The 25,104-nt window shown below is 45.4% G+C and overlaps 1 protein-coding gene across 4 annotated transcripts in view; it reads right to left on the bottom strand.

The window, feature by feature from the left end:
• Nucleotides 1-12,304: 12,304 nt before the first annotated feature.
• LOC147029399 (homer protein homolog 2-like) overlaps nucleotides 12,305-25,104 on the bottom strand; it is a 70,695-nt gene continuing 57,895 nt past the window's right edge. For 3 of the 4 annotated variants that reach the window (XM_085872437.1, XM_085872439.1, XM_085872436.1), the window contains 4 exons: nucleotides 25,103-25,104; nucleotides 18,013-18,205; nucleotides 14,085-14,165; nucleotides 12,305-13,407 (listed from right to left, as the gene is read on the bottom strand). The exon at nucleotides 25,103-25,104 is cut by the window's right edge and continues 120 nt beyond it. In XM_085872437.1, the coding sequence (XP_085728563.1) occupies nucleotides 13,225-13,407; nucleotides 14,085-14,165; nucleotides 18,013-18,205; nucleotides 25,103-25,104 (459 nt within the window). In that variant the 3' untranslated portion in view covers nucleotides 12,305-13,224. The remainder of the gene's footprint in view (nucleotides 13,408-14,084; nucleotides 14,166-18,012; nucleotides 18,206-25,102) is intronic. The other variant, XM_085872438.1, reaches the window with a different exon arrangement.

The following is a 25,104-nucleotide window of genomic DNA, read 5'->3' as shown; positions in this document are numbered from 1 at the left end:
CTACTGCTACTACTACCACTACTACTACTAATAATAATATACTCGGCTCCTTTTATTCCTGGGTTTACCAGTCCCCTTCCTGACTTCCTCGAGGGTTTTAGTTAAAGGTACTGTATGTATTGTCAAGTATGGCCTGAAAGCAAGTATATGCTGACTTCCTAACGTGTTGGGTGGAGAGGTTTTAACCCAGCTGTATTTGGAAACCCAGGACTGGCAGGATGGCTTTGAGGTATGGCATTCACTTTAAAGCTATCTATGACCTGGGTTTTAATCTTGACCCAGGTATAAACTGTCCCATTTACCAACCTTTAAAGATGCCTCCAGTGCTGCCCTCCCAGTTCCTTTTTGTACATCTATGAACACAGAGGCAGTTCGACATTTGAGGTGGGAGGTGGTTGGTGGGGGGGTTCGTGAGGTGGGGGGGAGGGTGGTTCGTCGCACAAAACTTTGGCTGAGTTAACATTCTGACAAAAGTTGATGGTAGTATTTGGGTAAAATAAGGGTAAACAAAATATGCCCGTTGGCGATCATTTATTTTTGTGTTTAGTGACAAGTCACTCTCTTTGAGCTATTATTCCTTAAAATATTTGTGGAGAATAAGTGCTCAAAATTCTTGTGATTAAAATAAATATATTAACTCTCTGCACACTTTCATAGCTCCACAATAAAGACTGTAGAGGGCACTAAAGTAGTTGGAAAGTGCTACATATTCAGGAAAGTCTGATCAGATGCAGGAAAATCTGTATACTTCAATGGATTGGGAAAAAGATTGGCGGATGAAGTCGAACAAGAAATGTAAGGTGCTGGGGATGGGTAAGAATAATGAAAATAAGGATTACATGATGCATTGGGCAATCTTAGAATGAATCATATGGGAGAAGGATCTGGGGTGGTGAAACTATATATATACATATATACACACAATTAAGTGGGGAGTGAGGGGGGAGAGAAAAAAAAGAGAGAGAGAGAGAGAGAGAGAGAGAGAGAGAGAGAGAGAGAGAGAGAGAGAGAGAGAGAGATAGAGAGAGAGACGCGTGCACACACACACACACACACACACACACACACACACACACACACACACACACACACACACACAACGGTGCCAAATGCCATTGTGGTAATAAAATTTATGGACATACACACGTGTGCAAATGTGCACACACATGAAGTCAATAAAAACAACAAACACAAAGATTTACCTTGAAACAGCATTCTTTAAAAGAGGATATAAAGTGGGTAATTAGCGAAATTCAATTCTAAAATCTATCATGCCAGAGAACACAAAATGTCGATCTATAATTTATGCCTTCACAGTGAAAACAAACATGGCGAACACCTGGTCGGATGGACTTTATTGTTTTTTTGATATGCATGAATCTCGAAGTGAGAGATGGATTACTAAAAGAGATCACACAAAAAGGTTAAACAAAGCAACATCCTGTAAAAACAAAATTGCACATTTTCAGAGGATGAAACACCTCCAGAGGCACCCACCGCATGGCACCGCGGGGCCCAACAAAGGTGGAAACATACAATGTGAGATTGAAAGCAGGGTTACTTATTCCTGAAATGAAGAACCAATCAGCTTGGAGAACGCTCACCAAGTGACTTAAGCACTCAAGCAAGCACTTCAATGAAACAGTTGATAAGGACAGCTGGCTTGGCAAGCGATAGCTCTGCCAGAATTAGACAAATAAACACTTTTTTTTTAGCAGTCAGAACTGCTGCCAAGTTCAATTGTGGGGCATAAATTTTGGACTTCAGCTTAGTTTAAAAGATAGTCGTGGTGATCGCATGTGCGGAAAGGAAATAAAGCCATTGACACTGGCGTCTCCAGGCGTTTATAAGCATTTTGCAATGTACCCAGTGATTCATAGCTATGATGAGCAGGAATTCAATCATATGAGTGAGGAAAATGAAAAAAAAAACTTTATCATTTCGAAAACGTTGCAGCCTGTTCCAAATCAGGGCAAGGTTGAGCAGGCCCAAAAACATGGCGGCTTCAGACCCCAGCAAAGTTACCAAGGAAACTCCTGAACTCCCCAGAGACAAAGGTGGCCCAGGATCGCCCGATGAAAGTCATAATTAAATAATGCCGTTAATTATCTTCAAAAGGAGTGTTTTAATTAACCCAAACACCAAATTTTCACTCTGTACTTCGTTGGAGTTTTCATAGTATGCATGCAAAGGTTAAGGCTGCTAGAGTTTATGGTTTTGGAGTTATGGAGGACACACATACACACACTGCCTTATCTGTATATTACTAAAACTTTCATCTTGAATGTATGTATGTATGTTCCCAAAATACAGCCAAAACGGTGAACGATAGCGCAAAAATTTTCAGCCCACCTTACTTACCATTCGCCTGCGGTGTGCAGTATCAAGTTTCGTTCAAATTGGGCAACGAAAAAATTATTAAAAAATCAATTCCCGATTCAGTCAAGTACTCTTCGGGAGAATTTCATCAATGCAAACAACCTCAACAGTATAGTTCGCTGGAGCTGTCTTTTTTTTTCTTGAAATGATTTTTTTCATCAACCGCTGTCACAACAGGAACCCAACGGGTTCACGGGTCGTCTAGTATACAGATATATATATATATATATATATATATATATATATATATATATATATATATATATATATATATATATATATATATATATATATATATTGTTGTGGTTACCAGATTCGCAAACCACCATTCAGGTCCCTTAGGTGAGGTATCTCGGTAAGTGCATGTGTAGTTAGGCCCAAACCCGTTGTCTAGTGGGAATACATGTCATTTATGCGAGCTGCGACACTTCAGGATAGCCGTTTTTCTTTTACTATCTTTATTTTGGACCAACCGCCATGATCACAACCACAACAACAACCACCAACCACAACGCCGCTTCACCACAACCGCCACGACCTTTACCGTCACAACTCGCCACCATCGCATCACCGTCATCTCGCGCCACTCATGGGCACCGATGCTGGACTCGTGTAGGGCGCACGTTGAACAGCGTGTACAAAATCACGGATTTTCTGCTTCAAAAACGGATCAAAAACGACACACGCCCACTTTTTGCCGTCCAATCGGTGAGCGAGGGGCGATTTGGCCCCGCCTCCAGAACGATCGATATATGCAAATTTGTGGATCAAAAAGCCTTCACGCCCACTTTTTCTCGGGCCAATGGGGAGCGAGGTGAAAGGTCAAAGGGAGGGGGTCAAAGGCGAAGTTACGGGGGGGGATAAAAGGACCGTGTTCGTCAGTCAGAGTGGGTCGGAGAGTCAAGAAGAGGAGAGTCGGAAGCAGAGGGTCAAGACTTCGCGGGCGGTGGAGCTGCTCGTCGTGTGCGTTGGAGTCGGAACGGAGGGGACGGAGCTGTGGAAAGGCGGCGACACCAGACGAGGGGGTGCTCGCGTCGTGCAGGAAGCTGCACCCGAGGGAGGCCGACAGCGCGACCTGGCCGAGGTGGAGACGCTCGTCGCATATAATAAAGATCCTCTATACCCCGAGCATCAGCAACCCCCTCCTGTTTCCCCCCGCGCTGAGATAGTGCGACCAAGGGGGCCCCGTTCCCACCCCCTGCCAGGCACTGTCCACGAGGCCCGCGGGTTGCGGGGCCATCGCCGCTCCGCGTCTCATCACCAGACGGGTAGGCCCGACCCGGTCTCGGCCCCAGGCCTACCTCATTCTTGAGGGTATTTCTTTTCCTTGGTTTTGGGTATGTGTTGTCGGCGCCGTCTGTGAAGTAGAATGGTATAAGTGTTGCCGTGTGCTCGGTAGTCGGTATTAGCTCTGCACTGTGTTTTCACTTTTATGTTTGCTTTTTGTGTAAATGGAATTGTGTTTTCTTTTTTGTGTGCATTTGGTGGAATTGTATTTGTGTGCTTCCCGTGGGCCGAGAATAAACGTGCTTTATTGTTGAACTGTTCTCCCGCTTCGCTTCGTCTTTTCCCCCATTGAACCCTCATCTTGCTTCACGTAAAGGGTTGGTAGTGGGCTGAGTACGCCCGATAATTAATCGAACCGTCGAGGTCGACGATAACACCGCTCGGTTATTCTGATAGTACGGAACGGGTCGCTTAAGTGGCCCGTGTCCGAAGTCGACCTGCGGCGAGGTGCGATCGCCCGGTCTACCCTCCGCGTGGGTACTTAGGTAGGTCGAATTTGGCGAGCAACCCTATCCCACGCGGGGGCTGATTGGCTCGATCGCGGTGAGACCGAAAGGTCCACCCGTGACTGGTTCCCGGCGTTAGTCCGAGAGGGTCACGACTGGATTGTCCGTCCGGTGGGCGACGTGCCGCGATTCGAGTTACGTGGCCGTCGCACGCCGGCGGGCGCGAAGACCGCAACACTGGTGTCAGGTCGTGCGATACAAACTCATCGCCCTCCTCGCGGCACTGGTATCGGAGAACAGGAAAACAGGCTCTCCTGTCTCCGGCTAAATTCACGGGAATCGGTCCAGGGGTGAGAGAAGCGACCCCCGATTCCCTCCAAATTACGAGCGAGCGAAATTAACCCTTCACGAGAAGCAAGATGGCGTCTCAAGGCGAGCGGGAGCCGGGGGTATTAGAAATGTATATGTGTAGTAGTGTAGAATCCATGGCTCAGGATGGAATCCCCGAGCAGGAAATGTTGATTGCGCAGGAACACGGACTCGCCCAACTGAACCCAGGGCCCGAGGTGGGTGCGGCAGCGGCCGCGGTGTATGACACCTCCCCCCCCCCTCTCCACCAAGACCCTTCCCCAACCCCTGCCGAAACGGCTCACCCAAGCGCACCCGACATGACCCAGCTATACACCATGCTGGCAAAAATGTATGCGGAAACGACAGCGAAGATGATTGCGAACATGAACAAGCAAATGGACGAAGTAAAAACGAAGATGGATGCAAACACAACTGAATTTATAAACGAAATGAAAGGCATGAACAAGCAAATGAAGGAAGAAACAAAAAAGCTGCGGGGTGAAACGCAGAACATGGGCCGATGCCTGCAGGCGGGCATGAAGGCCGTGACAAAGGAAATAATAGTTGAGACAAGGGAGGTAAAGGGTGAAGAGTTGGCAGAGACACGGGAGATAGAAAAAATAGAGGAAAGACTACACGAGGAAGACGGGGTAAGTGACGCGCACACACACACGGAGGTAGTGGAGGATAATGGGGGTGAGCTCGCGGAGCGTGCAGGGACCCGGTGCGGGCACCTGGATGGCCTCCTCCAGGAACGAGGGGAGGGAGTATGCCCCCTTGAGGCGAGTCACGACCAGGTGAGTTCGGTCGTGCTTTGCGAGGTTGAGAGGACGGGTGCTGTGGACAGGTGCACGGAGAGCTTGGGGGGTATAGAGGCCCCGGAGACCCTTGTGGGGACACAAATCCCCAGTGTGGTTGTCCCTGTGTGTGTGGTGCAGGGTGTGAGTGCGTCCCCGTGTGTGGAAGCGACCCCGTGTGTGAGTGGTGTGGTGGCGATGGTGCCGGAGTACGTGCTTCCCAGCACGCCGTGTGTGGATGAGGCACCGTGTGTGAGTGAGGCCGTGTGTGTGAGTGAAACGGCCTGTATGAGTGAGGCACCGCGGGCGAGTGCCCCCGCGTGTGTAAGTGGTATGGTTTGTGTGAGGAAAATGGCAAACGTGAGTGAACGGCCGCATGCAAGGGAGACCGTGTGTGTGAGAGAGCGGTATGTGAGGGAGATGTTGGTTGGCATGCGGGAGCACGCAGCCGCGTCTCCCGGTGTGAATGTGATGGTGTGGACTGTGTGCGTCGTAACACGCAGGTATGCGTGTGTGGAATGGCGACGACGGAGACATGTGAGGAGAGAAAGCCGAGTAGCGGCTGTAGTTGTTTCGGGGACCGTGCCGGGTTCACCCAGCCGCGAGCACGCGGTTCGTGCTGTGCAACGCACGAGACCGCCACGTGCTCGCTTGCGAGAGTGAAGTCCCGGTCCGGAAACGCACGCGGTGGATTTGCCGATCCCGCGGACGGACAAAGTTGAGGCAGGTAAATGGATTTGGACCGGACGGGTTCTCCACGCGATCGTGTGTGTTAAGCTCCAACGGGCAAAGCACATGTGTTCGCGTGGGGAACCCCTCGAAACGTGGGGCTTGTGTTTTTTTTTTATGCGCACGGTGACGTCATGGCTGCACGTGTGGTTGGAATCCGGCAGGAGGGGTATCTCTGCCGGATGGTAGCGTCCAAGGAGGGACGAGGAACACGTGCAGCTGCATGACGTCACGGGCAGGTGTAAAGTGCGCGAGCTCTGAGTTGCCGCGCAGGTGCTGCGCATGAAAAAAAAAAAAAAAGAAAAAAAAAAAAGCAAGCCTCACTTTCGGGTGTACAGGATTCCTGGGCAAGGGGTGAAAGACCCCCTTACCCCTGGGCACAGGATGGAAACTAGTTAGGGGGAAGGGTTAGCTTAGTTAGACCGACTCCATGGGGCAGGGGTAAGTCCTCATGGAGTCCGTGGAATGGATGAGTTAGAGGGATTTAGTGAGCTTTAGGTTGGGAAATTGATTAATGGGATTATTTGGAGACAGTGACAGACTTGTGGATGTGTAGTGGGGACGTAGTTTAGCTACGTAGGTTAAAAGGAACGTGCTATTAGTGTAAGGGACGACGTGGGAGCACGAGTTAGTTAGGGGATGTAGTTAGAAGGATGGCAGAGTTCAGTGGTGAGTGTGTGGAAGAGTTGGTGAGTGAAGTGGAAGCATGTGCTTGGTGAGTCGTGAGGTGGAGACATGAGTGAGTGAGGCCAGCGGGTCTGTGTGTATGGAGCGAATGGGGAATGCATGGTGCGATGAGTGATTGGGGGGAGGAGTGACTCCCGCCCAAGGGACCCCCGGGGTCAGTGTAGATTGAGTTAGCTGGGTTAGTCAAATTGAAAAATGGAGGTCGTTTTGTTGTTGGTGGGAAAGTAGGCTCGAGACCCATTTGGAGGGGTGCAGGAGCCCTGTTGACGGGCTTGGGAGTGTGGCTGCGAAAGGTGAGTATCGCTGAGTGGGTACCCCGGGCACCAGGCTAGTCGGCCGCGGTAGGCCAAGGGCCCATGGGGGGCCGGGATAGAGTAGTGGGCACGGGTGCGCCTGCTTGGTGCGGGGGCCCGGGCGCCATTAGCAGCGTGGGCAGTGTTGTGGGCACGGGTGACCCTCGGAAAGGGGCCCGGGAGGCCGGCCTGCCACGTGTGCATTTCAGGGGAGGTGCCATGGGGGGCACTCCCCGGTGTTAGGGAGCTGGTAGGCTCGGAGGCAGTGTAGTGCCCGGGGGTGCCATAGCGGGAGATTCGGCAGAGGGTCGTGCCTGCCAAAGGGAGCCACGTGTCCCAGCCAGGAGACCGTGTGAGGGCACGGAGAGAAAATTGGGGGGCGAGGCCCGAAATTGTGAGGACACCAACACAGGCGACGGGAATCTGGGTTGTTAGAACCAATACTTTAAGCGAGAGGCGCTTGTTGAAAGCCCCGGGGTAGTTTAACAGTTAAATGGTTAGGGTAGATTAGGAGATGTACCCCTCCGCACCATCCATCCCCTCGCTGTCGTTGTGGGCCGCTAGACCCACTTGGTGTTAAGATCGCCGAACTCTGGGGAGGCCATTCTGAGGCTTCGTTGGGCCTCGACACAGGACGTTAGCTCTCCCTTGTTCCCCTCTGGGAAGGGAACGTAGGGGTTGGGAGTAGGCTAGGTGACAGGATAGGTTAGCCGAACAAGGACGATAAAGGGGGTTAGGGGACGATTTATAGTGGGGAAGTAAAAATAAAAAACAACAGAAAAAAAATAAGTTGGGGCTAAATTGGGGTTTGACAAATTAAGGGAGTGGGTATGTACAGTGACAGGCAAAGGCGATAGGTTGGGAGGGAGACAGGTAGGTAGGTCCGAGCCCGCCCTCCAAGTGGCCAGCACCACCGCACTCCCTCCATCAACCTCCACTGAACGGCAAGAGCTGGCCAACTTCATCGGCTGGCCGTGTTTTGCTTCAAGGCGGAGGCCGGCCAACTTCATCGGCAGCTGTTGTTTTGCTGCAAGGCCTGTGCCATCGGCTGGCCGTGTTTGCTTCAAGGCCTGTGCCGGCCAGTTCATCTGCTGGCTGTGTTACTTCAAGGCCTGTGCCGGCCAGTTCATCTGCCGGCTGTGTTTGCCTGCAACGGCCTTCTTCTGCGGGCTGTGTTTGCCTGCTGCCTTTGCCATGCCATGCCCACTGCCCACGTTCACCAGCCCCGTTCAATTTTTGCTTTGCCCCCCCCCCCCTGTTCGTTTCCATGTGCGCCAGGATCAGAAAGCAACAGTTTGCAAGCTGCAAGAACTGCCCTGTTGGCAGCGACAACACGGGCCTGCAGTGGCGGCCCGTGCACCGTGTTTGTGTTCATGCATCCATTCGTTGTGCTCATTGCGTGTGCCACTTGAGCTGGCACGGAGACTGCGTTTGTGCAGCCCATGCACCGTTGTGGTTCACTGCGTTCAGTTCAAATGGGAAGGCCTTGGACTGCGTGTGAGCAGCCAGCCACGTTCCCTGTCACCTGCATTGTTTGAGCCAGAGACTGCATGCGGGCAGCCTGGCTCCCTGCTAACTGCTTTTCTTTTGCAGAGTTCAGTGATCCTGGGCCATGGTTTAGTGTAAAATTTGTAAGTTAAGGTAAGAGGTACTGTACATATGAGTGCGCCCCCGGCATGTTTGTCTTAGCGCCGGCAATTTTATTTAAGTCGTCCGTGTGAGTGAGTTTGTTTAGATAGTTACGCAGCCCTCAGGTTATTTATTTTGGGGACACGAATACCATGAATGTCGCACTCAGGGATCCGTAGGTAAAGTGTACTCGGGGAAAACTACACATGATGGCACACGAAAATTTGACGACTCGGGACGAGTCTGTAAAAAGGGAAAGGGGTAGTGTTGTGGTTACCAGATTCGCAAACCACCATTCAGGTCCCTTAGGTGAGGTATCTCGGTAAGTGCATGTGTAGTTAGGCCCAAACCCGTTGTCTAGTGGGAATACATGTCATTTATGCGAGCTGCGACTCTTCAGGATAGCCGTTTTTCTTTTACTATCTTTATTTTGGACCAACCGCCATGATCACAACCACAACAACAACCACCAACCACAACGCCGCTTCACCACAACCGCCACGACCTTTACCGTCACAACTCGCCACCATCGCATCACCGTCATCTCGCGCCACTCATGGGCACCGATGCTGGACTCGTGTAGGGCGCACGTTGAACAGCGTGTACAAAATCACGGATTTTCTGCTTCAAAAACGGATCAAAAACGACACACGCCCACTTTTTGCCGTCCAATCGGTGAGCGAGGGGCGATTTGGCCCCGCCTCCAGAACGATCGATATATGCAAATTTGTGGATCAAAAAGCCTTCACGCCCACTTTTTCTCGGGCCAATGGGGAGCGAGGTGAAAGGTCAAAGGGAGGGGGTCAAAGGCGAAGTTACGGGGGTATAAAAGGACCGTGTTCGTCAGTCAGAGTGGGTCGGAGAGTCAAGAAGAGGAGAGTCGGAAGCAGAGGGTCAAGACTTCGCGGGCGGTGGAGCTGCTCGTCGTGTGCGTTGGAGTCGGAACGGAGGGGACGGAGCTGTGGAAAGGCGGCGACACCAGACGAGGGGGTGCTCGCGTCGTGCAGGAAGCTGCACCCGAGGGAGGCCGACAGCGCGACCTGGCCGAGGTGGAGACGCTCGTCGCATATAATAAAGATCCTCTATACCCCGAGCATCAGCAACCCCCTCCTGTTTCCCCCCGCGCTGAGATAGTGCGACCAAGGGGGCCCCGTTCCCACCCCCTGCCAGGCACTGTCCACGAGGCCCGCGGGTTGCGGGGCCATCGCCGCTCCGCGTCTCATCACCAGACGGGTAGGCCCGACCCGGTCTCGGCCTCAGGCCTACCTCATTCTTGAGGGTATTTCTTTTCCTTGGTTTTGGGTATGTGTTGTCGGCGCCGTCTGTGAAGTAGAATGGTATAAGTGTTGCCGTGTGCTCGGTAGTCGGTATTAGCTCTGCACTGTGTTTTCACTTTTATGTTTGCTTTTTGTGTAAATGGAATTGTGTTTTCTTTTTTTGTGTGCATTTGGTGGAATTGTATTTGTGTGCTTCCCGTGGGCCGAGAATAAACGTGCTTTATTGTTGAACTGTTCTCCCGCTTCGCTTCGTCTTTTCCCCCATTGAACCCTCATCTTGCTTCACGTAAAGGGTTGGTAGTGGGCTGAGTACGCCCGATAATTAATCGAACCGTCGAGGTCGACGATAACACCGCTCGGTTATTCTGATAGTACGGAACGGGTCGCTAAGTGGCCCGTGTCCGAAGTCGACCTGCGGCGAGGTGCGATCGCCCGGTCTACCCTCCGCGTGGGTACTTAGGTAGGTCGAATTTGGCGAGCAACCCTATCCCACGCGGGGGCTGATTGGCTCGATCGCGGTGAGACCGAAAGGTCCACCCGTGACTGGTTCCCGGCGTTAGTCCGAGAGGGTCACGACTGGATTGTCCGTCCGGTGGGCGACGTGCCGCGATTCGAGTTACGTGGCCGTCGCACGCCGGCGGGCGCGAAGACCGCAACAATATATATATATATATATATATATATATATATATATATATATATATATATATATATATATATATATATATATATATATATATATATATATATATATATATATATATATATATATATATATATATACATGATTCTCTGTGCATGTATACCCATCCCTTAAGAGATGGATTAATCAACAAAAGACAGCATGTTGTACTTATCAAACATTACATGACTATCTGTGGATCTCAATGAGGATGTAAAATAAAGTGGAATCCACCAAAAATGGGTCTTTTATAACAAGTAGTTGTTGTTTTGTTGTTGTTGTTTGTGTGTTCCTTCCTTGTACTTTTATATCTTTTTCTTTTGCTTCAATAAATATTATGATATACAATTCTGTGTGCTCCTTCCATGTCCTTCTAAAGTGTTCCTTCTTTGAGTGGAATAATAAATGTCACCAATGGAACCACTCCATTAAGCTCCCACTCCCACGTCTTCTTCAATCGCTGAAAGAGGGCTTCTAAAACAAACACCTTTATGATTAAACGGACACAAATTTTAGTTCCAAGTAAATTGATTATTAGCTTTCCATTGGTACCATTTATCGGTCACCTGGGCATTAGTCAGGTGAGCTTACGCGATCGTGTAGTGTCTGTAAGTGAGTGAGTCAGTCAAGGAGTCCGTAAACACTTCAGTCATTATCGCTTGTACTAAATACACGATTTTGATGGAACTTGACCACAAGCTTCATATATGATGTGTATTGACCACATCAAAACCTGCACTCATTTAAGGGGTCGAGAGGGCTCTTTGATCCCACACAAAAGAGATGTTTGCTCTTTTGTCCAAAACTACACACACGATTTTTATGAAACGACCACAACCTTCATCACCCATGATGTACCAAGGTGTGTCGACCGCATCAAAATCTGCACTCATTAATGGGGTCTACGGAGGGTTTTTTGATCTCCCAAAATAGGTATTTGTTCTCTTTTCTGAAACTACACACATTATTTTGATGAAACTTGACCACAACCTTCATCACCCATGATGTACCAAAGTTTGTTGACGGCATTAAAAAAAATTCAGGGTCTGAAAGGGTGTGCGGGGGGTTTGAGTGATTGCTGCTCCTGATCCAGGTGAGTTTCAGGACAGGCGGTCCTATTTTTATAATTGTATGACAGCACAGAACGCTACATTAAAGCTCGAGATCCTGTTTTTTCTTCTTCATTCCAGAAAGACGGAATTTTAAAACAGGAGTCTTTGAAGTTCAACATACATTAATTTTTATCCCAAGGAAATCGATTTTTAGCTTTCCAATGGTGGCATCTTTATTATTCTATGACAGAAGGAACCCTTAAGAATGAAGCAACGTGACACACGGACTCGACTGTTGGAATCAAGCTGATGGTGATTTGGCAAAAACGAATCAGAAAAGGGCTTGGAGTGATCCTAAATAAATAATTTTACTTGCATCTCAGAATTTTAACATCCACACCTGTTGCAGCTGTCCTTGTGGAAATGGGGGACATGCCTCTGCCATTGATATGGAAGGTGATTAAACTCAAATACTGCACCAAGGTAATTGCTGATGATAGAAAAGCAGGGAAAGACCACATTTCAAGCTTTTGAGAATATGAATCAGATTATTAAAAAAACAATCTCCTCGTTTTTGGCTTGTATGTTCGAGGGCTGCTAAAAGCATTGGGTTGGAATTTAGCAGAACCCTTGCTCTTGTTCTCTAAATAATTGGGAAAAAAACTCTCCACCAAAAACCAGCCATAACATTGGAAAATAATAATAATATATTTATTGGATCTTATAAATGGTATAATTTATCTGTAGTCAACAAAACTCAAGGGATATGACTCTTGGACTGGTGTCAATTCATCACAGCAAACTTGAGAACAATACTGTACTTTAAAAAAGTTTGTGTGGACAACAAATTAAAACGTTTTGGCACTGCTTTACAAAGAGCTAATGTTGTTAGCGAATGCGTATCAGATTGGTTCAATACCGAACTCAGTCTGCCAGCTACATTATCCACTGAAGCATGGCTGTGGCCTCCTCCTTTGTTTGAGAACACATGCAATGTCGCGACACATTTCGGCAGGAATTTGGAATTTGTCCAGGATGCCGGCAATAACTTGCCTCAACGAAGAACTAATGATCACAAAGGGGATACAATAGCCATGTTATTATCATCAACCCATATTGCACGAATCATTATGCAAATTAATGCATAATGCCTGTATTTTAATGGCTGAGATCAGAAACCAAAATGTGACCTCCACTGGTCAATTAGAGGCATAATTTTCTCAGCCTATGCAAGGCCAAACAACCCAATAATCTTCGCCTTCTACATCAACGGAGTAGTGGGGAAACTTAGCATAACAATTGTGCATTTTGTGAGGAAAACACCAAATTTTGCACACAAGTAGCCTATCATATTATGAACAGATTTGGATATTGAGCCATCACAAAATTTTTGATGGCAGTGGAAAATGGCTGCCATAGCCATCGGCGGCTGAATTTGAGATGGCCCAATATCCAAATCTGTTCATAATATGATAGGCTACTAGTGTGCCAAATGTGGTGCTTTCCTCAAAAAATGCACAATTGTTCTGCTATATTTAGCTAAGTTGCCCCACTAAAGCCACTTTCGAAGGTAAATCGATCAACATGCAGGCCAGGGTACAATACAAACACAAAGTTAGTGTCCGAGCCGAGCTAAGCCCTGACGTAGGCTTGTAAGGTCCGAGAGCTTTTCATCGAGCAAATGCAGTGTCCTCGTCAGTTCATCCTGCACACTCTTCTCTTTTTGCCGGCTTTTTAGCAACTCGTCCTCGAGTGCTTGTACCTTTTCTTCCAAAGACGCAGCCCGTACCTCTGCATTCTTGCACGTATGACAAAACATGCGGCACTCATAAATCAATGTGACATCAGTCTCCCTGCAGAGCATTCATCGAAGACTCACAAGAACAACCGCTCCACATCTTGCAAGCATCGCTGCTTTGTCAATATTTGCTTCTAGCTGCCTGTGGATGTTTTTATAAAGCATTAAAGATCATGAACGACAATTTGGAAGCCCACGGGTGGTGAGGGAGATGTCACAACCTGGTCATTTATCCAGCCGAACAATGTGCACACTACCGGATGGAGAGTGGCTTTATACATCATGTTGCAGCTCAAGTGGCACATCTATACTACAAGAGAGACGTTTGTCTGTCTGTCTGTCTGTCTATCTGTCTGTCTGTCTGTCCGTCTGTGGCCATTTTTGATCCATTTATGATCCCCGACCCCATTCCTCAGTGTCAGCAGGATTAGAATAGCACCGGGCAATGTCGGGTACCCTGCTGGTATGTTATAAAGAACGTCACCTTGTGATGTACTGATATGAATCATTCCTTTACTTTTATCAATATGTTGCTTTGACTGGCCTGGGTGAAAACATTATTTCACATTTTGTAGTTGATTTGCTTTTTCAATCACAGAAGCTGTACGGGATCTGCTTCAAATGGTCTGACGTATTGCGTTGTGAAAGTGATGGATTGTGACGAGAATTTTGCTCACCTGCAGTTTTCTCAAGAGGACCTCGTCCTGACCATCTGGTTGTGTGACACCTTCAGTTCTCTTTTTCAGCTCTTCAGACTCCTGTGCAAAACATGTTCAATTTTGAAATAAAAAATGTAGATAAAAACTTAGCTTATGGAAGAGTTAGGTTAGTGGGCACAAGGAAACGCACCGACAGTGCGGCAGTTGGACACTACGTGGATGCAAAAGTAAAGGGACGAATGAACAAGAGGAGGAGAGAGGAGAGGGAAGGAAATGAAGCAACCTGCAAGTATATATGGAGGTTAATGCGGGTATAAATTATCAAGGGTAGTGATGAAGGATGAGCTGATATGGTGGTGTACAGCCAACTTGATGCCCTGGAGGAAAGTGTGGGATTGAAGAAGCTAAGGATGAAGTTTCTGTAAGTGGGAGAAGTGAGGAACAAATGTGTGAAGGTGAGCAGTGAGCTTCAATTTTGGTAGTTTCACCAGGAGAGGGATTCAGTAAGAATACGTGCAGCCTTGAGGGGCTCGGGAGGGACGTATCCATGTAAGAACAGAAGGAGAAAAAACAAACAAACAGAAAAGATGGGGGAGAAAACGGGGGGGCACTACCGAGTGCACATCAAACGGGAACACTTCACGATTCCATTTTCATGTTCCATTCAATGAGAGCAATTCCATCCATCGGGACCATACTCTGTGTAGAGCATTGGTGCTGCTTAAGCAGTCTCCTTGATATTGGACACAATCCTGGACGGGTCACCACTCCGACACAGGATACCAGCATGCTGGCACTCATTTTGCCGACCTCGGAAGGATAACAGGCCGAGTTAACCCCACCTGGTATTAATTCAACAGCCGAGTGGGATTTGAACTCAGCATCCTCGGATCCCAAATCCACCACCCAAACCATTAAGCCAACACCAGGCATAATAAGGGGAATTGGACGTCGGGAAATTAGTAATGAAACAAGACTTTCACCTTACAAAACACAATGGTGTGTTATCTTACAGACAAACTACCTTACAAAACCTAATAACTGTTAAGAATGAGTCAAACATTTTAGATAACCATTGTTAATTATTGTAACAAACTAGCAGGGAACCCGTCCCTGTCTCACCTCAAATGAGTGTGTATTGGTAGAAACGGGAATTCAGTGTAAATATTCAGTGTACAGATACCGCGGTAGGCAGAGCTAGTAACCTTGGCTAACCTCGTTCCATTCCTCCAGGGAATATTTCCAATCCTAGCTTGTTGTATACTGCTTGGGAGTGAGGATGATATGATGAAAGTTCGGCTGGGAAACTAATTTTGGCAAGTTTTGGGCCTACTGCCTGACGGAGGATAACCGAAGTTCTTTCCATGCCAACTGACCAACTACAGGCACCTATCCCTCTCGACATCACTTCTTCAGTACCCAACCTGCCCGCTCTCTCTATACTCCTCAAAGCTTTGCTTTCAGCAATTTCCAGTCGGAACTTCTCACAACATATCAGTCTGTTTTCCCATTCGATGATCCATAGATGAGTAGTTTCTATTTCATTTTTCTACATCAGTTTCACTTTAGGATATTAGTTTTGATTCGTCATTGCAACTTGTGATGCGACGCGAATGGTGCACGGAAAAGGTCGTCACAAACGATTTTCGGGGGAATCTTTTTAGATTTTCTCTGAGGTGTGGAGGGGTCTCGAGTGGCTTAAGGTCCTTAAAAGGTCAAAAAGGGGTCTCAAGAGTTTAAAGGGTCTAAATGTCTGAAGGGGTCTAAGGGCGAAAGAGCAAAAGGGGTCCAAATGGTCTGAAATTGTCCAAAGGGTCTGAAAAGGTCTGTAGGTCTGAAAAGTATTGAAAGGGTCAAAGAAGGGATGGATGGAGCCAATGGGGATGGATTGGAGCTCCAGCTTGGACGATGCAGCGTCCAAGGAGAAAGCTCGACAGCGTGCTCTGGGTAACGTAATCCTCATCCGGGACCTTTTCAAAGCAGAAGTCTTGCATGAATCTGTTATCTCCGATATAGTTAGGGGGCATTCTCACAACAATACTTATAATGGACATGAAATGAATTGTTTATATATGAAAGTAATGTTTGTCCAGGAGAGATATTGATTGTAAAAGTTGGGTCGTGGTAAAATGGTGACTCGTATTGATTTCTAAGTTAGACTTTAAGCCATGTGTAAAGATTGCGAGTTTTTGTGACATTTCTGACGACTGAACCGTCTCACTTTAATGAGTAATTATGCTGCGCACATGAAGCGAAGCAATTGGTTAACTTCTGTCTGTCTGTCCGTGTGTCCACAAACTTCAGTGTATGATCGAGGAACAACTTCATTTGAATTTGATATTATATTTTGAACACAAATCAAAACATAGATCGGAAAACAAACCTGGAGTTGAACACTACTTTGGCTTCGAATTTGTCCTGATCGCAAATGCGCAGAGAGGAGTGAGATAAAAAAAATTTTTTACCCTGTCTGTTTGTCTGGCAGTCGAACAAAATTGAAAATCATTCCAAACAGGAAACTTACTGTTTTTAAAGATGTTATAAAGGAAACAAACAACAGGCACGAAGAACTAATGTAACGTGTTAAATAAGGTGCTGTACAAGACACGACATCCACAGCGGTAAACTTCTGGATTTACTTTTTAGCCGCGTCTCACGTAGCGACCCTGGCTCAAAGAGAGCTCCGCGTTGTTGTTGTTGTTGTTGTTGTCCTTCTTCTTCTTCTTCTTCTTCTTCTTCTTCTTCTTATGACAAAACCTTTAGGACTCGGCTCTTTTATATGCAGGATCCGGATCTCCTTAAATACTAAACACCTGTACACATCCTCACATAGACGGTGCCTTTTGAGAGCATCTATCATGAACTTTTAAATATATTCGGACATTTGCTTTAAAGTTTCGAAAAGTTCACGTTGCTATTTAAAGATTATTCCATTTAATGTATTGTAATTTCGTAAATACACTATTTTCTCATCATGAACGAGGATCCTCCATGACGGGCTATTGGCTCCATCAAGGCACGTGACGAAATATCAGAAGTTGTTGTTATTGTTATTGTGATCAAAATGCTGATGTTTCGACTTTCTGTAATGAATTTTTAGCCGCATCGTGTTGCGAACGCTGGCTCAACGAGAGCTCCGCGTTTTTCTTCTTCTTCTTCTTCTTCTTCTTCTTCTTCTTCTTCTTCTTCTTCTTCTGGTGAAGACAAAACCTTTATGACGCGGCTCTTGGACACATTTGTCCTTGTTTTTATACGACCTTTAAAATCATTATTTTTTTTTCAATTTCATAACATACTGCAACACTGCGCTGGGTAAGTTGTTCTATTTTCAAGCAGCATTTGTTTGTATAACTATATCTATGAATTACAAGTAGTTTGTCCAGGAAAGGGCTTCTGTGAAGGTTCTTGGACAGAGTACTGTACATAAATGATAAAGTGGAGCGAGACCGAGAAGAAGAGAAGAGCCAGTCATCGTTTGCTTTTCTGTGAACAATGCTATGTCATTGTGTTCATGCAGCACTTGTTTTTTTTAATCCTTTAGCCAAATGTACATTTGGACTACAACCACCTGATTTATCGACCAAATTCCAAATTCCTTCCCAAACCAGCCCCAGTCAAACATCAGGCCTGCTGAGCCAACAATGCATGCTTTGAGGGCTGTGACCCCAACTTAATGGGACGTGCATAATGCAGAAGAATGAGCTATTTTTTTGTTGCGTGACTTGTCACGAGCCCAACTACTCACTTCTGTCCATCAGTCACTTACCTATTAACCACACAACCACACAATATTTTTTTTTTCTCGTTGAGTTATCAAAACATACAGACCAACCTACAGATCAACGCTGCTGGAGAAGATTACATCGGTGGAGGAAGTCCCCCTCTCCACAATTTATTTAATTAGTTCTGTTTGTGCCCACACGTCATGAACAGTTTCCTCACTGACCTTGCTCTGTAGGCCATCACATTCTTGCTGGCCTTGCATTGCGTCTTCCTGCCAGTCACTGGGCTTGTCCAAAGATTCAAATGCAATCTCTTTTCCATTGATGCTAGATGTGTTGCTGTTTGTGGTGGTGATGGTGGTGGTGGTGCTGGATGCATTATCTGCTTGTTGTTGCACCTCCTCTGGAACCTTTGTGCTGTGAGCCAAAGCAGCAGAAGCAAGTCATTTAAATAGGGCACGATACTAATCACACGGGGTGCTGTCATTATTCAACAAAATATTATTAAACCTTAAAGATTACCGACCCCCTTTATTGGGGGGGGGGGTTTCAGTTAAAAGAACCCTCAAAACTTAACCGACTCTCAGGATGGGAGAAAAACTTTCTTTTCACTTTTGTCTCCCATTGTGTGCTGACAAAATGAAAGTGAAGCAATTCAAAATTCCGTATTATGAGAGTCAACAGAAATTGAAGCGATAAATGTTGATGACAATGACAAATGGATTTGATTTTGGTGAAGATCCAGATCTGAGAAATTTAAGTGATTCTTCTTCAGTGAAATTTTTTAAGTTGCTGAGATCGGGCCAAAAACTAGACACAGCACAATATCTCAAAAAGTTGTCGATGGATTTGGACGAAACTTGGCGGGCAGTTTGTGTTTGTGAAGATCTTCTCTTCTATGACATGGTGGACAGGCAATGTTACAGATAAGACATTTCATCCACACATTGATCGTCAATCCGAGCATGCTGCTAGGATTGGAAAACAGGACAAGTAATTTCTGTTTCACATCGCAATTCAATCGCAATTCAATTGGCCAGCCTGCTATCCGTAATAATTGCTAAAATAACTTTTTCCCCAGAATGTGTTTCTGGGACCTCCTCAACAATGGCCATGAACCTCGAAGGAAATTAACTGCCTTAGAAAACCATTCACAGCACACTAAGTACAGAACTTCATTCTCATCCGAGAATAAAGCTTTAACCGTTAACCGTCTCGCCTTTCAGAAATGTGGTGATTGAGAGGTCGTCACCGAGCCAGCACTATGCTCAGCAAGAACGGTGCGGGATCCACGGCGTCTCCACGACTAGCACGTCATGGCCATATGGAAAAGTTGCATCACGCTTTCTGTCACATGGTGGCATGTCCACGCCACCTGCAATTCCACGCCAATAATGAACTAAACGCTTGTGTTTTGTATGTTCTACTAGCAAACTTCCATCCCAAACCTTTAATCATAAGGAAGCCATCATTGCACGAGTAACGCTGTTGCTGCATTGGAGCCTGGGGAGTAACTGCTGAAATCTAGCTGTCCCGGTTCTTCCCGACATCTTTGTTCTTGTTCCTTTCACACTTCTTTCTAATTTTTTTTTTCACTATTCTCTTCATTACCTCCGCCGCTGAAGGTGAAAGAGGTTATGTTTTCACCCCTTTTGTTTGTTTTTGTGTGTGCAGAATATCTCAAAAAGTTGTGGACGCATCTCGATTAAATTTTGTGGACAGGTTTGATGTGTGACAAGGACGAACTGATTCGATGTTGGTGTAGATCTGGATTCGGATATGACTACTAGAATTTTTTAAGTGATTCTTCACCATTGAGAGATGGGGCCAAAAAGGATGCATAGCATGATGTTTCAAAAATGTAGTGGGCCCGATATGTTCTCGTGGATCACGCGTTATGCGGCGGAGGTATGCGCTCTACCGAGTACCCTTCTCGTTAATTCTAATTTTGCTTTTTCTTCTTTTTCATCTCTTTTACTCTCTATTCCTCTTTTGTTAACTATCTCTCTCAGGAGTTGTGAATTATTGTAGAAATTTTTCCGTAAGGCTCACTTGGTTGCGCCTGGATGGGTTTCAGGGTCGTGGAGTAGCGGTTGAAACCTGAATCCTACCCAGATTCTTCCTGACGACTCCATCTTTGCTCTTTTCCTCTACGGGTTCCATCTTTGTCTTCCATTTCATTGTGTAAACAGAAGGCTGATGATTGAAGATGAATTGCGCTCAGCTCGATTTTTATTTTCACCACTCATCAAATAATATTGTTGCCACAACATTTATGCATCATAATTTATGTTCGGCTATTAGTGTAGTGCCATTCTCTACATTCATTGGTAATTTGATGTATTTTTAAAGCAGTCAGTCAATAAACCTCTGCCCCTTTAGGCCTCGGCACACTCCAGGATGCACGCATTCTTCCAGCACCCTCCTCCTTGTGCCCCTTGCAGAATCCAGGCTTATTGCTCACCTCCACCCCTTTGCCAAGCCTATTATCCAGCATCCAGCATGTTACCTTCTCTCTCTTCTCTCTCAACCCCCGCAACACCACCATCTCCCTCTCTCATCTCCCTTTTCCTATTCATTTACTCCCTTGCCTGACATGTCTGCCTGATGTTCCAGCACCCCACTGTCAGTGTGTTGCCCTTTCCCTTTCCCTCACTTTTTGATGAGTCAAGATTTTGAATGCAGAAAAATATTCGGCCTCTTCTCTTTCACCGTACAAACATGTACCAACTCTTTGGGTTTTAGTTTGCTTTTTGGCACTCGTGCCAAGATCTCATAAAATGTGCACAAGTCTTTGAAGTTGTATTCATCATCGAAAAGAAGAATTTTTTTTATCATCGTTGAATTCACAAAACCTTTGACAAGACTTATAAGCTTCCACATTATCATTTTTTTGAGAACATTTGATTTTTATTCCATTTGATTTGAACACTGGAAGAGGTTCAATCTCTTGAGCTTACAGACGTCACCAGCAACCATGACCTTTCCAGGGCCGACAGCATTACATCGCAAAGCTGGCCTCCAAAGCCAGCAACAGACAAGACATCATCCATCATTCCAAGTGTTGCCTTGGAAAATCAGAGCTATTCACAGTCTACGAGGCCTTTGTCCGCAGCTCAATGTAGCATTGCTCTTTAGTACCCCAGCATCACATCTGTCTCTCCTGGATTCTGTGGAATCTAAAGCTCTTAAAATTACTGGAATCTTGCATGATGAGGCTGAAGCACAGGGTCTGATGCTCACACATTGCGGACAGGTCGACGGTCTGTCTGTTTTCCACCATCGATTCTCTGATATTGCTCCCTCTGATCTCTCAATCCTCTGACCCTCCATATCTACTCCAGGATGCTCCCCGATTTTTACCCATGATCTCTATTAACCCCATTAACCTTTCTCAACCCAACCTTCTTACTTGCTCATAATTCCAGTTTCCGCCACTCCTCCCTCTCCTCTTTTCCTGTTCGTCACACGGTCAGTTCTACCTTGCTCTTCCATGAGCCTCGCTCATGTAAAGAAAAAAAAAATCCATCTCGTGGGTAAAGTTTGCCACCCAGAGAGCCCAATTAGTCTCACCTTACCATTTGCTATCAAGGCATTATAATTATTATTATTGTTATTATTGTCATTCTCAATACAATATCTCCATCAGGTTTCTTTAAAATGAAATATACATCATGCGCTTTTTCCTCAAGCATGCCAAGATCCATATACTGTATAACTACCGCTGTTTGATTTCATATTTTAGTATCTTCTTTTGATGAATGTTGTGTTGAGGTTTCTTTGATTCATGCCTTCTGTTCAACATCTTTTCTGCCTTTAGAATCGGTGTATATTCACGAATATACCATGTCACATCATTGCAAACATATCCCCCACTCCAATCACTCCACACCCTCCCCATCCCTCAATAAATAAATAAATAAATAAATAAATAACATTATCTTTTGTCATTTCTTAGTAGATTAGGTTTAATTGTACACCGCTCCTTCCCAATACTAGGTGATACGTGACGCCATCACCGGGCACCGAAGGAAGGGAGTAGTCGGTTTTCATTCTGTTTTCTTGTTTTCTGATTTGTTTGTTGGGTCGCCGAAATAGGTGACCCTTATTGTCAGTAATTCTGTCTGTTTGTTTGGATGTTTGTTCGTTTGTCATCAGCATAATTGGTAATAAACGTGGGCGGATTTTCACCAAATTCGGGTGGTAGGTACATCTTATGACCTCGTGCTTTGGAAATTGTGATGGTTGCTAGGGACGCTTTGGTTCCCCAGCAACAACCGAAAAAAACCTTCAAGGTCGGTACCGTTCACACGAAATCAATTCCGAAAGCCATTATCCCACGTAGGGTTATGAAATTTGGCACGAATGATCTACAGGTGATGCTCTATCAAATACATTCCGGTTTTTGTGATATATGGAATACTTTACCCACAGCACCCCCTACAATTAGGGTATGCGCGAAAATTAGCGAAAATTGAAGGCCCCTTAGCGACCAGGTGAGTGCATCGATACGAATGAAACTTTGCAGGTTCAAGTTACTCAATGAGTACTACAACTTGGCCTCAGGACATATTGACCGATTTCGCTTAGGTCAGGGGTCAAAGGTCAATTGGTGAAAAAAAAAATCGATAATATGCGAGAGCTGGAGGTGCCTTCGCGCCAAATGCTACTCCTCCTAGCGTTATGGTCAGATGGTCATGAAAATTCACACTAATCGTCTGGAATACATTGTGCACAAACGAACGAGCCGGATTTTCGATTTAGATCTTTGTTCACCCACAGCGCCCCCTCGAACTTTGGGGATTTCCGATTTCAAACCACATTTTCGGTACTTTTCATTCTAATGGATACCGAGTAGTTATCAGTTGATGGAACTGGATGAGATTTGACATGCATAATCTTAAGGTGATTCTCTATCCGCTATATGACATCCATTTTGCTCAATATTTTATAGTTTCCATGCTCGGCCACCCATCGCCACCTCCCGGCTTGTTTGTTTGTTTGTTTGTTTGTTTGTCCGGGCAATATCTCTGGCATCCTTTGAGCTAGGTAGCTGAAATTTGGGGACAAAAGTGAAGATGTGCTTTGGCAAAAACAGTATTTTTTATGTTTTGATTAATGAATTAATTGAAGAATTACTTCATTATTATCGATTTATTAATTACTTATTTATATAATTTCTCATCCTGGCAATATCTCAGGCATATTTTTTAGCTGGCAAGCTGATATTTGGACATGACAGTGACCAAGTGATTTGGCTATAAATGGTATTTTTGATTTATTGATTAATCAATTAATCGATTAATTGTTCATTTTTCGATTAATTACTTAATTTTCAAAAAGTTACAGATTCAGATGAAACAGCGGTGGGTTTAGGTGTGCTATTCGGCAATTGATTGAGAAATTAATTTTTTTGATTATTATTTATTTATTTTAATGATGCAATTAATCAATCAAATAATATACAGCGCTCCCTCCCAATTTTGATTCCATGTGCTGCAAGGCGGCATCACCGGACGCCGAAGACGCCCCGGCGATGTCGTGCGCCGTTTGATTTGTTATTTATTTATTTGGCATGGGGGCGGTGTACTTTGAATGTCCTGCTACTTGTTTTCTTATTTGTTTGGTATCACCGTTCTACATCTTCCTGATGTGAATGAATATGCTGGATCTGTGCTCATTGCTGTGGAAATGTCAGGAGTGAAACTTTCAGCAGTTCCCAACAGTAAGAACATTATTATTCCGGATGCTGAATGCACGAAATCGACCGCTTTCGTCTTTTTCAATTTCTGATGCACAAACGAGCACTGTCAAACATTTTCTTTGCGAATGTGGCGTTTGTTGTAATACAGTGATCGATGGCTCACGTCGGAACTTCCACATGCGCGAGATATAGGCCAAGGACATAAGTAGACAATGGACAAACACATATGATGTATTCGATTTGAACCTCGGTTCTCTGCCTCGTGAGCCAGCGGTTCGGATGGGAACATGAACAGGCCAACGCAATGTGTCCACGTCTGCGGAGAAAATTCTCGTTCCTATGATAACTTGTGAACCGCTGAAGGGACAATGACCAAACTTGGTACAAGAATGTACTACGACACAAAGATTAACGAATTCGATTTGGGGTTTGAAAGGTCAAAGGTCGATGGTCATGTGACCTATAATTCAAAATCCTTGTTACCACAATTGTGAACAACAGAAGGGGACTTCAACCAAACTTGGCACAAGTATGGACTGCAATACAAAGATGAACTGTATCCATTTTGGCTTCAATGGGTGAAATTTCATACGCTCTTTCAAAATCATTTTGTGGATCATAACTCTAGTTAGAAGCATCTGATGTTGGCTCTCTCTCCTCTTCCTCATAGTCCCTCTCGAATGTGACCATTGATTTCTCATGTGACCTTTAATTGAGATCAAACGTCACAGTGGGTGGACATTCAATGTAAGTGGAAGCATATCCATCGAAGCATTCACATCAAATTCTATTTTCAAGTTTAATATACAATTTAGGAGTAGTTATCGCAAAGCCAATAAAGACACTCAAATGGAATAAATGTAGTTGTAGTGGTCACATTTTCTGTATGTGAGCAAGTATTGTCATGTAGTGAAGGTGTAAATCACTATGACGGTATACCTTGTAGCGAGCGGTCTGAATATCGCTCGTTTCACTTGATAGTGTAAAACGTCAATGGTGTCTTGCGCATTGATGGTTTTGTCACATTCAACAAATCCCACACAAATTTAAACCGTTAATTTTTCTTGCTGATATATGAAAAAAAAAGTTTTTTTTTTAAATTTGTTTGTTAAATCTTCCAACGACAGCCTCATTCGTCCCTCTTTTGAACCACGCAGATGGCGCGAGCCATCTCATTTGCTGTGGCATGATGCCGATAGCCATTCCTAACCCGGCTGAGACCGCATGGCTGGCTGATTTATACAGGGTATGGACATGAGTCGCACGCAGACATTTTCACAGATTCCGTGGGAGACGTGATTTACACATTCCTTTTCCACAATCACTCCGTTTGGGTGAAGATAATTAGAACATCACATGTTTAATGCACAATTTCCAGATTGGGTGTCTTTCCTTAATAGCTACTGTATGGTGTGCATCGAAATGACTTAAAATAATAAAAAAAATTCTGAATTACAAATCCAGAATTTATTTCACAGTTTAATATTTGTTGCTTAATTTTATATGAGGAGTATGTAAAGAAGAGTCTTAGTGGATAAATATATTCCACCCATACACATCAAACATTTGCTCAACGATACCACCAAAGACAAGTTTCTGATGTGACTGACCT

The sequence above is a fragment of the Eptatretus burgeri genome, chromosome 3 (genome assembly GCF_056783735.1).
Source record: "Eptatretus burgeri isolate ZD-2024b chromosome 3, Ebu_testis_v1, whole genome shotgun sequence".
Taxonomy (NCBI): Eukaryota; Metazoa; Chordata; class Myxini; order Myxiniformes; family Myxinidae; genus Eptatretus; species Eptatretus burgeri.
Note: the sequence above shows the minus strand (reverse complement) of the source record. Positions and strands in the feature narration are given on the sequence as shown.